We start from the raw sequence: 14966 nt of genomic DNA, 5'->3' as shown, positions 1-14966 counted from the left end.
AGCAAGTGGTTTGTGATACGTGGCTCAGTTGGTAGAGCATGGCACTTGCAATGCTTGGGTTGTGGGTTTGATTCCCACCAGGGGAGCAGTATGAATAAGTACGGAAATGTAGGCACTCACCACCGTAAGTTGCTCTGGATAAGAGCATCTACTAAAAGGAATGAATAGACCATTTCAGTTCTCACATAGAAATAAAGTTGCTTTGCAAAGTATTTCAAGAAACTGGAAAACATATCAAGCAAGTAATTTTATATTCCACAATATTTTGTACAGAGCTGTTCTGAGATACCAATAAATTAATCACCTTCCCCTCAAGAAACAGAACACTTGCAAGAGTCATCATCATCTCTGAGGACAGAAAGTTGCTATGTGAAACCATTCAGTTCTTTTCAAATCTGATGTGAAAAGTAACAATATGACATGTGTGTTCATAGATCATTTCAAACAGTTACCTCTTTACAAAGAGCATAATTTAATTGAGAAACGTGAATAGTACAGCAAAACAAAATTGGGGTTGTAAGTCAGCTTTATCAAAAAGGACACATTACTCCAAAATAAAAATACAGCTTCTTACATTGACAGAACTGTCTTCTGCAGAGTAAGCATCAGCAAGAGAGATATTTTTCCTCAAATATTTTTGAAAGTGTAATTTTTCACAAAAGTGCAAAGATAAGAACAGCAAATTGATATTGGTGTACTGTAGACATTTGATTTCAATACATACATTTTAAAATGTGAGGTCCTATCAACACACATACCTACTAAACACATTATGTTTTTGTAAATGGCAAGTTAAATGGTCAAAGAATGTCCAAATATTACAACCAAATTTGAACCACAGCAATGCGCAGACACCTTTAGTAACACTTCAAACTCAAGAGAAGCAAGTTAAGGATCTTTGAAAGTAGACCACTCTGTCAAACAGTGTCTGAGCACACAGCCTGGTCTCATAGACTATATGTAACATAGCGAATGTAAATCCTCAACCCTGAAAATAGTATGATATGTTTAGTATGGTATAGTTACGTAAAACAGATGATTACTTAAGACAAAATTGAAAGTAGGGCGGTTGGTCGTGGTGGATGGGTGTGATTTCGAATCTCATCAAGGACAACTTTAGAATTTTAGCAACTTTACAACTACTTAGCATGTTAGCTAACCCTAACCCCTAGCCTAGCTAATGTTAGCCGCCTAGCTAGATTTCATAACATATCATACGTTTAGCAAATTCGTAACATGTCATGAAGTGGGTGATGGACATCCACAAATTAATACATACCATATGAAACATAACATAGTAAAATGGAGTGTCTCGGATTTACATACAGAATAATACAAAGTACTCTGAGACCAGGTTGGGGCACAGGGCACTTGTGGATTTCAGAACACTATGTTACTTTAATGCTATACCAAGATGAACAATGTCCCCTGGGTTAACAACCACTCAATTTTAATATCCTCAGACTGTTCTACATTTTCTTTGTCCAAAGATTACAACTTATATTGCATTCAGAATTTGGGAGACAATTGGCTAGAAACATTTATTCCAGTTCAACACACAACTCACCGTATTTCATTCAATTTCTATATTTACATACTTTAAGATTTAAATCAACATACAAAAACAGTATGTGAATGTCAGACACAGCATTCTTCCAGTTCAACACAAACCTCACTCACTCAAGTAACTTGAACAACTGTTATTGATGCCCACTCCAAAAATACCTTTGTTTTTAGCAGATGTTGCAACAAGCCATATTTGTGTGCCATACACAGAATACAGTATTTCTGTTTTCCCATCACTATTATTACCAACACTGCAATCTCATTCAAAGTAACTGTCCAGTGATCCCAGATTTATATTAAATATGACCTAAAACTAATTACAATAGGAGTGAAATACTTCCTTCCCCCAAAAAAAGGGTAATTATGTTAAAAAATATTAATGCGAGTAAAGCGCTGATTGACCAGCTCATCCTCAGGATGACATCATCCTCTATGAGTAAATAGCTAGCATTTTTTTAAACGGCCTGTTTGAGATACAAGTTTGAGGTGGTTTAAAAAAATAAAGTTAAAAAATTAAAATAAATCTCAAATGTATGCTTTGGCCACAAATATGAGTATAGGATGAGTCAACAACATTATTTGGGTATAAGTTAAATAGAGTATGAACTTAAAGTGAGATTTTCACTGGACAGTTACTTTAGTGTACAGTGGGTCAAAATATTTATTAATTTTACATATAGCTCTAAAAGCAATGTAAATAATTGAATGCGTTTCCACACACACGCTGGTTATATAGCCTATTAGTTCTGAGTAGTAGATGCATAGGAAATCGGCACCTGCCAATCCCAAAGAGGGGAAAAGTGTGTAAGGTTGCTATCATTTCCAGGGCAAAAAAAACACACCATCCTGTCCTCTTCTTTCATATCCGAGAGAGAAGGTGCCTCTCTGCCTCTACTGGTCCTACCATCTTAGATGGACTTATATCGGCCCCATGTTCAACACTCAACAGGACATGGAGTTGGGTGCTGGTCAGTTTTTGCCCATTCGGATGTTGGGGTTTAGTAGGGGGTCTAAGTTGGGGTCGGAGTCAGCTGAAGCACGGCCCAGTTTAGCCATAATGATAATCAAGGTAAAGAATCCCAGAACTCCAACCAGAAGGAGCATGAAGACCCTCTGCTTCCAGGACAGGCCTGTCCTCTTTGAACCCATCCGGTTTCTGAGAACACAAATTCATTTATATCTTCAGAGTTAAGAGAAATGGGACTCCACCTTTGGAAACAGAGTAACTGATAAATCGGATCTATAAAATGTAAGTTAAAGGATAAGTTGTTTTTTTACAACCAAATCTCTGCTTTTGATGTAAATGGAATGTTGTTATAGAAGAGCCCAGACATCTTTTTTTGTGATTGCACTTGTTTTTGAGAAACATACCCCAAACAGCAAATCAATTCCTGATCCTCGTTGTGTATAATGGGGGCCCAGAAAAACCATGAACAAATGCTCTAAAAACACCCAAATACATCCATTCAGAATCAACAAACCTCTCACTATAACGATGCAGGTGTTTAGATGCTGTACACATGAAATTCTGTCATTCCGAACTTTTTCTGCAATGTTATATTCAGTTTTGTTGCGACCCTCTCAGTCCATTCTACAGGTAACTGCCAAAAATAAAGAATCAAATAAACACTTAAGTAAATGAGGGATACAAAGTACAGTATATTGAAAGCATAGGGTGACTTCACACAGGAAGTTCCAGACACTTCCAGAATCGATGCCAAGGTGCATTGACGCTGTTCTGGCAGCTCGTAGTGATCCAACACCCTATTAAAATCACTTTATGTTGGTGTTTCTTTTATTTTGGCAGCTACCTGTAGCAGCAGGCTACATGGAGAATGAAACAGCTGGATAGGGGAAACAGCTCGAGTCGCACAAAAGGGAATAAAACATTGCTGATAAAGTTCGGAATGACACAATTTCATGTGAACAGCATCTGAAGACCTGCATCGCTATACTGAGAGCGTTGTTGTTTCTAAAAGGATGTATTTGGGTGTTTTCGGAGCCATTGGCCCCCCATACTACACAACAAGGAAAATAATTGCTGTTTGGGGTAAGTATATCGAAAACAAGTGAAATCACAAAAAAAGATGTCTTGGATCCTTCTATAACATTCCATATACATCAAAATAGAGATTTGGTTGTAAAAATAAAACGTATCCTTTAAGTATGTTAAATAGTTCAATAATGGTTAAATAAAAATAAAAAGTACTGTTGTCCATATGTAATGTAGTTTGCTCAGAAAGGTATACTTGCTGTGCAATAACTAAATGAATAGCACCTACTTTAAATAACTAGTAACACAATTCAATTACTGACTTGAGAATCTGTGCAAACCAGCTGAGTGCTGGCCGTCGCCGGTACTTGTCGTCGTCAAAGTCGATCTGTGTCACAGAGCTGTGTCCAGAGCTGGGACCAGAGCCCCGTGTGTCATAGACTTTCCTTGGGGTTGATGCTGGAAGCAAAACATCAAATGAATAACCAAATATGAGGATACATTATACACATGCATCTACGTGAAGAATATCAGATGCGTTATCAAAAATGACATGAACTAAGATTAGATTTGAGGCTACGGTTTGGACTAGCCTGTACGGCATGACAACACTGTGTGGTTAGTAAAGGTTAGGATTAGTACAGTTCCTGCAAACCACAGTAACATTCATAGTCCTTTACCTGTGTGTAGGGTGATTGTGTCACTGGTGGTTGCAGTGATCATGTTGACCCCAGAGTGTTGTTCTTGTGCTACCATCCCCCCGTTGTTGTAGAGATTTCCATGATCTTCCTGTACTGGAGGTGGAACTAGAGTAGGGGCCGGGCTGGGGGTGTAGGAGTGGGCGGGGTAAGCTTCAGTGGTCTCCAATGCTGGGGCTAGCACAGTGGGGGAGAAGGTAAATGTTCCAGTAACCTTTCTGATTCGAACAAACAAATCGAACATTTAGCTTAGCATTATGTCATGATGCCTTCGGCTGCAATACAGGCTCCCGCTATTGTAGACCAACAAGGCAGTAACAGACCAGAGACAATGACTCACCATCAAATGTGGACCACTCAGCATAATCAGTGACATCCTGTGTGCTGTCTTGAATAGCTTCTACAGGTTCTTCAATCTTGCAGTGGAGAGAGTATGTGCATGTTAGATTTGAATTGTCACAGAATACTTGCCATCTCGCTGAAAGAAACACTTGATTTATGGGTCCTAAAACATAATTTAAGCCTTAAAAATATTTTACACTAATATCATACACAATTTAATGTTGGTACCCAGCATCTCAACCAGTATATCCCTGTCACCATCACTATTCAATTTCTTTAACGGCTAGTGTGACCCAGCCAAACCCTATTCCTCACCAGAGGTAGGCCTAGTCCAGCTCTTGCCCAGTTGACTAAGGAGAGCTGTTCCCTCAGCATGTCAGCTATTGGGCTGGCCAGGTTGGAGGGAGGAAACACTGGACCCTGGCAGCTGGGGCACTGGTATCCCGCAGGAGCAGTGTGTAGGGGCAACCGGGCTGCCAGGTCATGAAGACAGGCCCAGTGGAATACATCTTGGATAGAGAGAAAGGGCAATGATCCAGGTGGGTTTGTGCAAATTCCACAGAGCAATAATATCAAGCAACAACAATATGGAGAGTTCCTCTCAAAAAAGAACACGACTATAACAAATTCAATAAGAGCACAAAGGATAACAAATCCAATATGTTGACAATCTTACCATAGCAGACCAATCTGACAGTATCCTGGGAGATCAGTGGGTTATTACACAGTCGACAGTTAGGGCTGTAATCACTATCCTGAAGCCACTGGAGGTAGGACTGCACTATACACTGGTAATCAGAATGGAGAGAAAATACTTCATAGTTTAGTGGCAAACACAGCTACTATTAGTCCCTTTTAGAATCCGAGAGTGGAAGACTTACACTCTCGTCTCTAACATGTAAGCTCAACATTTCCAAATAGTCCCATTACAAGTCAGAATGTTTAATACACTTCATCTGGACTTACTTTACCTGTTGGAAATTATTTTAATCTGAGACAATATATCCACAAAGAACTGTTACCAGTCCGACCTTCAGTACACCGGTTTGCACATGGTTCTGTCGGCTGGCACCTCCAGCCCATACCGCCAACACCGACACAATGCAGTTTTCAAGGGATTGTTAAAACTTAACTGTTTGGTCATAATATCATCACCTCTTGAAGAGTATAATAAGAACCACAAATGTCAGAATATTACATGCAAAACAATAGAGCACATTAAGCTCTATCAGAGTTATACAGCATTTAACTGCATGCTTTTCAGTAAACAATTTGATCATGTAATTTAAAATATATGTGAGGGTAGCCTCAAGATACCTCTCAATATTGGCCACCATGAATTGGAAATTTGAGTGATCTAAAGTAAAAGTGAACTATACCTGACAAGTATGAGTGTTTTTTTAGGTTAATTTCCCATCCTTTGAGGGCTCTGCCTGTCAAGCAGTAGAAGGGTGCATTTGCCGATGTGCAGTTAACTGATAATGTTTACTTTGCAAGCTACCAGTATAAACTTTGTACAGTTGGCTAAACATTGCTAGTGGTAAGTAGACCTAGCTAATGTACTGTTTGCTGCTGACAGACATGATAGGCTACATTGATTGATGATCACGTCAAATTAACTTGCTAGCTAATAACATATCACGTCCATATAAGCTAACTTTCAGGGGATAAATTAGATGGCTATATGCAAATATTGTTTGATTTTCTTGCCATCTATAGTGGTGATGACAGAAGTCTGACTGACAACTTTACCAGGACGAGGACTTGCTAATGTCAAGCTCTTTCCAAAAGGATAATCTCTGATGAAGCGAGCTAAATGACACATGTTTGCTTAGCTAGCTAGCTACTAGCCCAAGATATACTCTTAAAATGCCTATCGTTACTCTTTAAGGTCCAAGGATAGTATATGTTATTTCCAGAGGTGGACTGGCTCAGGCAGCCACAAACACAATCTACAAGTGAATCGATTCTCAATTGCGATAAGGTTCTAGAAACATAAAGCCCTTTACTTTCATATCACATCAAAATAATTTCACAAATGCAAAATATACACTTAGTGTACAATGTTTTAACAGGCTTTATCAGAGTTGCAGCCAACAATATTTTTCATTGACAACACGTTTCTGGTGGCATTCCTCCGTTACACAAAGGTGTTCTGAGCATGCTAGGTAGCACATGTGGTCCCTCCATCTTCCGTAAACATGCGCTGTAACATGGAGATATGGCCATGTGGGAACACTAACCCCATAAAGAAGGTGTGTATCAATTTTGTATGCATGTATGCATGCATGTACACACACATTATTTCTCGCTGATATGATAGATAAGTTCCTTATGCTTCCAAAACTGTACCGCAAGTGATGCATAGTAATGTTCAGAACGAGTGTTGAGGATCTTAACAACATCCCAGGTACAGAAGACACCTTCGTGCAATGTAATGGAGCGGAGAGTCATGATCAAGGGCTAGCTAGCTACATGCCAATCGGATTGGCTACCCTCACATATCTGAAATTACATGATAATTGATGTTTACTGATCATGAAACGCATGCAGTTACTTGCTGCATTACTCTGATGATAGTTACACGTGGAATAATCGGAAATGTGTAATTCTGACTATGCTCTTCAAGAGGTGATATAAAAACCAAATAGTTTATTTAATAATCCCTTGCAAACGGGACGTAGTTCTCAATGGTTTTAGCGGAGTTGGAAGTCTCCTTTCCCCCCAGCAGCCAAATCGAACGCTCTGCACCATATTTTAACGTTTTATTGTTAACGACCTATATGATCTATATTTCATTTCACATTACATGAATATTTAGAGCTGTCCATCCACTGACCTTGTTGTGGTTGGAGACCAGGCAATGCTCACAAACATTCACCCGATGTTCAAAGCAGAACAGGTTGGTCACCTTCCTCTTAGGACACTTGCACAGACCCATGGTCTGTCTGTAGTACTGTACACACAGATTCAGACACAAGTGACCACCAAAACAATCTTCAGCAACGACATCATAGTTATGGGTATTATCTAAGCAATGTTCTGATATCCCAGTCAAATCTACTCATGGATCAAATTAAGTTTGATGATTACATATGGGTGTGTAAGACACTGCTTACGTGTATTGATAGCTATAGCTAGCATCAGATTTGTTTCGGGTGGCCTTAATTATAAGTTATCTCAACCTTACCTGTTACGCAATATTTCTCCTCGATGCTTTTTCGTATGAAGGAAGGAAGGGGTTGTAAAAATACTGATGTTCTGCTCTACCAACTTGGTCAGCTAAATCTAGAAAATGCGAATGTTTTCAGACGCTGACATTTTGCCACGTCTCTTCCGGTAGAGTCGCAGAACAATGATGTCACGTGAGCACGGCACAGCTGGCCCAAGATTAGTTTGTGCAGTTTTTAATTGAGGTTGTCAGGTTAAAATCGGTTTGGCGAGAGCTGATCAACGATCAGATTTTATTGTAATTTTTTTTTTTTTTTATGAAGTGGGCGGACAACAAACCCCTCTTCACATTGTTTAAGATAGAATTTAAGTATTATTTTAAAATGATCAGTAAGTGTAAAAACAAAAAAGCAATAACGTTACGTACCATAAAACCTTTTGAGAAATTGAAAATGTATCTCGATATGTAATACTCCTGTCTGTTAAGTTGATGTACTCTTGTTTGTATGTTTTTGTATTTGTTTTGTTCATAATAATAATAATATTGGTGCGTTCTAGCACGTAGTTGCATATTTTCGCCTACTCTATGACGTGCAACTGTGTAAGTCAATTCGCCCTTGCACTCCTAAACAACTCATTTAAAAAACTTTGGCACAGGGTAAAATCTACAACTTAGTCCACTTAGTCCACTGTTGGTAACAGGTTTTAGTTTTGGAAAAATACAATTATTGGTTTGAGAATAGAAAACGGTATTATTAGCAGAATTAGAAAATTTGCATAATATAGGCCAAATCCATCTCGCTTCCTGTCATCACCATATTCGGTAGTGAGTGGAAACGCCAACCGGATGCTTCAAACGTATACATCCAGTGAAATATCTGGCAAATGTGTTCATCGTAGGTTTTCTTCTTCTTTAAATGTGTATTTGGCGGATTGCAACAAACTGAAAGGTGAATACTGGAGTGTTAATCTATTTATTTGATCTAGCCCTGTGTTTCCGCCTACTATTCTGGAGTTTATCATAGTTTAGCTGGAATCGCACATTTATCGTTAATGTAGTACCTGTGCAGTACTGAAGTAAATGGTTGTGGAGAAAGACGTAAATAATGGACAGGAAGTGGCAATCTAACACTTCCGGTACTTCCAGGCGGGCAATTTTGAAACAAGTAGGACTTCAGCTAGGGAGTTCAAGCAAAATGAACTACTACAGTAGCTATCTAGCTAGCAAGTTATCCACTCGGAATTTTGCATTAGTTATTAGGGGCATAGTTAGCTTTTTTTATTTATTTGTTAACTATACAATTGTCTTTGTTCTCATTTCGTAAGCTAGCTTGTTAGCTACTGATTTTATATTGGTAAATCTAGCTGGACAGACGGCAAGGATGAGCAACGAGACACCACAACCCGTTTTGGCTGGTCAGTATTTTTGATATTTTGTTCTTTATTTCACACCCGCTCTATCCGGAAAATGTCCCTCGGGATTCTTCAAAGTAGCCACCCTTTGCCTTGACAGCTTTGCACACTCTTGGCATTCTTTCAACCAGCTTCATGAGGTAGTTACCTGGAAAGCATTTCAATTAACATGTGTGCCTTGTTAAAAGTTAATATGTGGAATTTCTTTCCTTAATGCGTATGAGCTAATCATTTGTGTTGTGACAAGGTAGGGGTGGTATACAGAATATGGCCCTATTTGGTAAAAGACCAAGCCCCTTTTTTTTTCCCCTTAAAAAAAAAAATAGGCAAGTCAGTTAAGAACAAATTCTTATTTTCAATGATGGCCTAGGAACCTGCCTTGTTCAGGGGCAGAAGGACAGATTTTTAACTTGTCAGTGCGGGGATTCAATCTTGCAACCTTTCGGTTACTAGTCCAACGCTCTAACCACTAGGCTACCGTTCAAATAAGCAAAGAGAATCGACAGTACATTACCTTAAGACATGAAGGTCAGTCAATGTGGAAAATGTCAAGAACTTTCAATGTTTCTTCAAGTGCAGTCGCAGAAACCATCAAGCGCTATGATGAAACTGGTTCTCATCAGGACCACCACAGGAAAGGAAGACCCAGAGTTACCTCTGCTGCAGAGGATAAGTTCATTAGAGTTATTGCAGGCCAAATAGATGTTTCAGAGTTCAAGTATCAGACACATCTCAACATCAACTGTTCAGCAGAGGCTGCGTGAATCAGGCCTTCATAGTCGAAGAGACTTGCTTGGGCCAAGAAACACTAGCAATGGACATTAGACCGGTGGAAATCTGTCCTTTGGTCTGTTGAGTCCAAATTTGAGACTTGGTTCCAACTGCCGTGTCTTTGGAAGACGCAAAGTAGGTGAACGGATGATCTACATATGTGTGGTTCCCACCGTGAAGCATGGAGGTGTGGGGGTGCTTTGCTAGTGACACTGTTTGATTTATTTAGAATTCAAGGCACACTTAACCAACATGGTAACCACAGCATTCAGCAGCGATACGCCATTCCATCTGGTTTGGGCTTAGTGGGACTATCATTTGTTTTTCAACAGGACAATGACCCAAAACACACCTCCATGCTGTGTAAGGGCTATTTGACCAAGAAGTAGAGTGATGGAGTGCTGCATCAGATGACCTGGCCTCCACAATCACCTGACCTCAATTGAGATCGTTTGGGATGAGTTGAACCGCAGAGTGAAGGAAAAGTAGCCAACTAGTGCTGGTTGAGAGAATGCCAAAAGTGTGCAAACCTGTGCAAACCTGTCAAGGCAAAGGGTTGAAGAATTTAAAATATATTTAGTTTTTTTTTAACACTTGTTTGGTTACTACATGATTCCATATGTGTTATTTAACAGTTTTGATGTCTTCACTATTATGCTACAATGTGAAAATAAAGAAAAACCCTTGAATTAGTAGGTGTGTCCAAACTTTTGACTGGAGAGATATATGTGTGTGTATATACTGTCCTTTTTGCCATGAATGTGTTATTCAATATATTTCTATGGGCTTTAGTAGTAAGGTCAAAGTCAATATTTTATCAAATCATTTTTTGATACCTAAATGTCTTAGACTCTAAGTAATTTAGAGAAGTTCTTAAGTGCTTGCCTGTAGCTAGCCAATGTGTGGTTCACTAAATCAAACTTTACATTTTTTTTTTTAATGGTGAGATGAGTGTCAAATGTTATCTATTTTGTAGACTTAGTTAGACAGCTAACTATATGCCCCAATCTCAAATAAATGCAAGATCTATCTATTTCCATCATTTTGATGTCTATCTTGAGAAGGGTACAACTGCAGCTTGCAATTCAGGGCATCCCTGCATTTGGGCATTACTGCATCTGCAGGAACCAGGGACTGAACACTCCTCTGCAACTGGATTCTGGACTTCCTGACGGTCCTCCCCCAGGTGGTAAGGGTAGGCAGGGGGAACGCCCTGAATTGCAGGCTGCAGTTACAAACTATTGCCTATCTTCCCCACGCCTTTACATATTAAAGCATACAGCTGGATCTTGACAACAGATGGCTTTGGACATGGACTCATCTTGACATTAGACTAAAAACAACTGTCACTTCAACTTTACCAGTCAAGTCATTACATTTGCATTTACATTTGAGTCATTTAGCAGACGCTCTTATCCAGAGCGACTTACAGTAGTGAATGCATACATTTCATTTTTTTCATTTCATACATTTTTTTCCGTACTTGGCCCCCCGTGGGAATCGAACCCACAACCCTGGCGTTGCAAACACCATGCTCTACCAACTGAGCTACGGGGAAGGCTGTTGCTACTGGCTTGCTACTGGCTACAAAGATCACACACAATTGTTTAAAAACATTTTTATTTCACCTTTATTTAACCAGGTAGGTTAGTTGAGAACAAGTTCTCATTTACACCTGCGACCTGGCCAAGATAAAGCAAAGCAGTGCGACAAACAACAATGCAGAGTTAGACATGGGATAAACAAACATATACAATAGAAAAATCCTATATACAGTGTGTGCAAATGAGGTAGGATAAGGGAGGTAAGGCAATAAATAGGCCACAGTGATGAAATATTTAGAATATAGCAATTAAACAATGGAGTGATAGATGTGCAGCTGCTGGTTGTAAGCTGCCGGTGAGGTAAAATTGTTGATGGTTGGACCATTCTTTGGCTTATACCAGATTCTGCCAGCCAGCCACGAAGGAGGTCAATGCGGTTGAACTCTCCAAATGATAATGTCCCCAACTCTGTGAGTAGTACCTTTGTCAGCAGCTAGAACTAAACACCACCAGTCTTTCAGAACTAGTAACATTTCAATTTACTTATTGACATAGTCAAACTGCATCCTGCAAACATCTTCAGTCATTTCAGTATTTTGTCGAATTATGTTACTGTAATCCACAGGCTCCTACAGATGCCATAAAACGCCGCATCACTGTGAGGAAGATTGCACCCAGGAAAACACAAGTCAATGTGAGTTGAAAGAACACAGCAAATCGGTTTCCATAATAAGCTGCATAGTTTTAAAATGTTTGGTCCTTCTGCTATTTCATATCAGCCCAGTCATATGTGCACAATTGATTTTGTTTCAGGTCCCCTCCGAGGACCACACAGGAAATGAACAAAGATTGCTTGAAGGCAGTCGGAAGAAGTCCCAAATCTATACCCCAGGACCTGCCCAGGTCCCTCCACCAAAAGCCACCATGCTTTCCCCAATCTTGGCCCCCTCACCACCCTGTCCACAGGCTGCAGCAAACCCAGAAGACTCAGCATGGTCACAAAAGGTGCGGCGGTCCTATACCCGCCTAAGCCTAGGAGACCCTTCGTTTGAAAGTCACCAGGTCGAGCACTCCCCATCTCCTCAGCGTCGGGAGACCCTGTTTGGATTTGAGAAGCTTCAGACACCTCAGGTTCTCCGCAAGGTGGAGCAGTTCAGGGTGGGCCCTGAAGCCTTCAGGTCTCTCTGTGGAGTCAGCTCCTTCACCCTGCTGGAAGGGGACAACAGTGCTGCTCCTGACCCAGAGCCAGATGTCAACATCCCTGGTGTCGTTGTGGTAAAGGAGAAGAGGAGGAGGAAGAAGGTTCATCAAATAAAAGTAAGTGAGGATATATGTCACTGTTGACAACATTGATGGACAACTAAACTATAGTAGACTACAGTGTACTTTACCACTTAACAAGATATGAAAACCAGCACTTACATTATTTTCAAGATGAAGATGTGGAAGAAGCTATAGCATTTGTACCTTTGTTGATCTACTTTTCAATTTCCTTCCTAACCAGCTGGCAGAGCTGGATGACCTTGCGGCAAAGATGAATGCAGAGTTTGAAGAGGCAGAAGGATTTGAATTGTTGGTGGAATAAACTCATGGGTCATCTACAAAGACTTTGACATGTAACTAGAAAGACTTGTTGCCAATACTGGAGAACGGTAATGTTTTTAATTTCATTATTGTATTACAAAGACAATGAAGACGAGTTAACTTTTTATTTGCATGAAAATGCAAACTATGGGAAACCAACAGGATTCATTTACAAGACAGAAATGTTGATTTAAAAAATAAAATAAATTTAAAAAAAAATACATTAAAAAAATTCAGTTGGAAATGTCAGATTGGTATCATCAACAATGTATCTCAAGAAAGAATTCTAGCTTCAAGGATGTTCCTGTCACTTTGATATGTTGATAGTTATTTGTTTTTTGAAATTACAACTTCATTAGGTCACTGGGACATAATTTTGTGTTGATGAGCACCCTTTATATTTAAAATTATTTGCTAAATCATTGTTGGATTACAGGTGTGTTTTAACCTATAAGAATAGTTTACAAAGCTCCTATCACATTTTGTTCCCTAGAGGTTGCGCTCACCCTCTCATTGTGGCTTCTTCCATCACTGTTATTTTCTTTTGTATTAGTGTAAATGTAATTAGTTTCTTTATTCCACTCATAGATGATAGTTTAGATGTTAGTGATTAAGACTTATTATCTGATCACTACTCCATATCAATTGGAAACGCGTTCTTATTGGCTGGCCATGTCCGTTACTGACTCAAGTCTATCATATGGTTGAAGACGTCTCTGCTTTATTTCTTTTTTTTGTAAGAAGTAATGTTACTTTTTAGAATTGTTCTGCTATCAAGAATATAATAAATAGTTTAATCTGTGTAACTCTTCCAGTTTGAATAATTACTGTATGAAACAAACTAAGTTATTGATGCTTTTTTCCTGTGATCTATGCATTTGTTATAACAACTGTGCTACATGATGCGTTCATTATAGTCATTCTTTTTTATCTTTTAAAGATAGTTCAAAAAGTAACATTTTACCAGGCCAGTGATATTTTTAAAAATCTCAATTTTGTTTATATTGACTATCAATGTTCTAGGTCTCCAAAATAACATTGTCCTTTAGAATTGAAGGAGAAAACACTTGATTTCTGAGTTATATAACCTGTGGGCTGGGTTTCAGCCCCACACTGCTTTGACCTTCCATTCTCTTTGCTGGAGGGTCACATCAGTGCAGTGCTGCCATTGATTGCGAGTGGAGGCCTGTGCTGTATCACACAATTGATAATCAATTCAGGGAAAGGGGCTGCGGGCGATGGACAACTACAGACGCTAGTATTGTATGGCTATAACCTCAGATATAGACAGTCCGGAGACAAATTATTGTCTATATTACTGGTGTCAAACATCCCAGAAGCAATTTTATGTGTACCTCTGTACTTAACTGTCAGGGTGTAGTGATATGGGAATAAGATGTGATCATTCATTGCAAATAATCGTGTTTCTTGGTATGTGGTTGCTTGTGTCATGCCATTGTTAATTCCAATGAATTCTCAGTGCTGTTCCTTTTAGTTATCATGGACTATTGCAAATCAAATCACATTTTATTGGTCACATATCATGGTGGATATTGCAGTGACACAATAGAAGCAGGTAGGTCAATAGCAAGCTGGGCATTAACCAGGCAATCTCCTAAACACTGAAGTCCACACAGTTTAATTGTATTCATAGAAAACTTAAAGGACAACATTATTTGATCAAATTCAGAGATATTTTTGGTTTAAGCTTAACATAAACAATGAGTTCTTAAATATAATAATTGAGTTTGTGAATAAACTACATCTCCCAAGAATGTTGCACAAATGACACAAGTGTTTTGAAATGTAACATTGGCCATACCATGTCATTTGAATAGACTAGCTGACCAATGCTTTACTTTATTATGCATCACAAAAATAGGA

At 39.1% G+C, this 14966-nt stretch overlaps 2 protein-coding genes across 3 annotated transcripts; one reads left to right on the top strand and one right to left on the bottom strand.

Annotated features, from left to right (window-relative positions):
- Nucleotides 1-234: 234 nt before the first annotated feature.
- On the bottom strand, nucleotides 235-7981 carry LOC106603132 (zinc finger protein-like 1). Its single transcript, XM_014196410.2, has 8 exons — nucleotides 7790-7981; nucleotides 7439-7555; nucleotides 5276-5387; nucleotides 4915-5108; nucleotides 4598-4673; nucleotides 4240-4434; nucleotides 3883-4018; nucleotides 235-2722 (listed from the first exon to the last, which is right to left on the bottom strand). Exons 2-8 carry the CDS (start codon nucleotides 7538-7540, stop codon nucleotides 2536-2538), a joined length of 1002 nt encoding a protein of 333 aa, XP_014051885.1. The 5' UTR covers nucleotides 7541-7555; nucleotides 7790-7981; the 3' UTR covers nucleotides 235-2535.
- Nucleotides 7982-8641: 660 nt separating this feature from the next.
- cdca5 (cell division cycle associated 5) lies at nucleotides 8642-13888 on the top strand. Of its 2 annotated transcripts, none has more exons than XM_014196408.2 (6): nucleotides 8642-8720; nucleotides 9101-9186; nucleotides 11901-11968; nucleotides 12124-12192; nucleotides 12312-12815; nucleotides 13003-13888. In XM_014196408.2, exons 2-6 carry the CDS (start codon nucleotides 9153-9155, stop codon nucleotides 13081-13083), a joined length of 756 nt encoding a protein of 251 aa, XP_014051883.1. In that variant the 5' UTR covers nucleotides 8642-8720; nucleotides 9101-9152; the 3' UTR covers nucleotides 13084-13888. The 2 variants fall into 2 exon arrangements, with proteins under 2 accessions (XP_014051883.1, XP_014051882.1); XM_014196407.2 differs by having other exon boundaries at nucleotides 9097-9186.
- The last annotated feature ends 1078 nt before the right edge of the window (nucleotides 13889-14966 follow it).

The sequence above is a fragment of the Salmo salar genome, chromosome ssa04, assembly GCF_905237065.1.
Source record: "Salmo salar chromosome ssa04, Ssal_v3.1, whole genome shotgun sequence".
NCBI classification, from domain to species: Eukaryota; Metazoa; Chordata; class Actinopteri; order Salmoniformes; family Salmonidae; genus Salmo; species Salmo salar.
Note: the sequence above shows the minus strand (reverse complement) of the source record. Positions and strands in the feature narration are given on the sequence as shown.

Excerpts from the sequence above, each read along its gene's own strand:
- LOC106603132 (XM_014196410.2), bottom strand. The coding sequence starts at position 7,540 with ATGGGTCTGTGCAAGTGTCCTAAGAGGAAGGTGACCAACCTGTTCTGC. Across the intron at positions 4,674-4,914 it reads CTGGACTAGGCCTACCTCTG|ATTGAAGAACCTGTAGAAGC; the intron begins GTGAGGAATAGG and ends CTCCACTGCAAG. Across the intron at positions 4,435-4,597 it reads TGAGTGGTCCACATTTGATG|CCCCAGCATTGGAGACCACT; the intron begins GTGAGTCATTGT and ends CCACTGTGCTAG.
- cdca5 (XM_014196408.2), top strand. The coding sequence starts at position 9,153 with ATGAGCAACGAGACACCACAACCCGTTTTGGCTG. Across the intron at positions 9,187-11,900 it reads ACCACAACCCGTTTTGGCTG|ATTCTGCCAGCCAGCCACGA; the intron begins GTCAGTATTTTT and ends GGCTTATACCAG. Across the intron at positions 11,969-12,123 it reads ATGATAATGTCCCCAACTCT|GCTCCTACAGATGCCATAAA; the intron begins GTGAGTAGTACC and ends TGTAATCCACAG.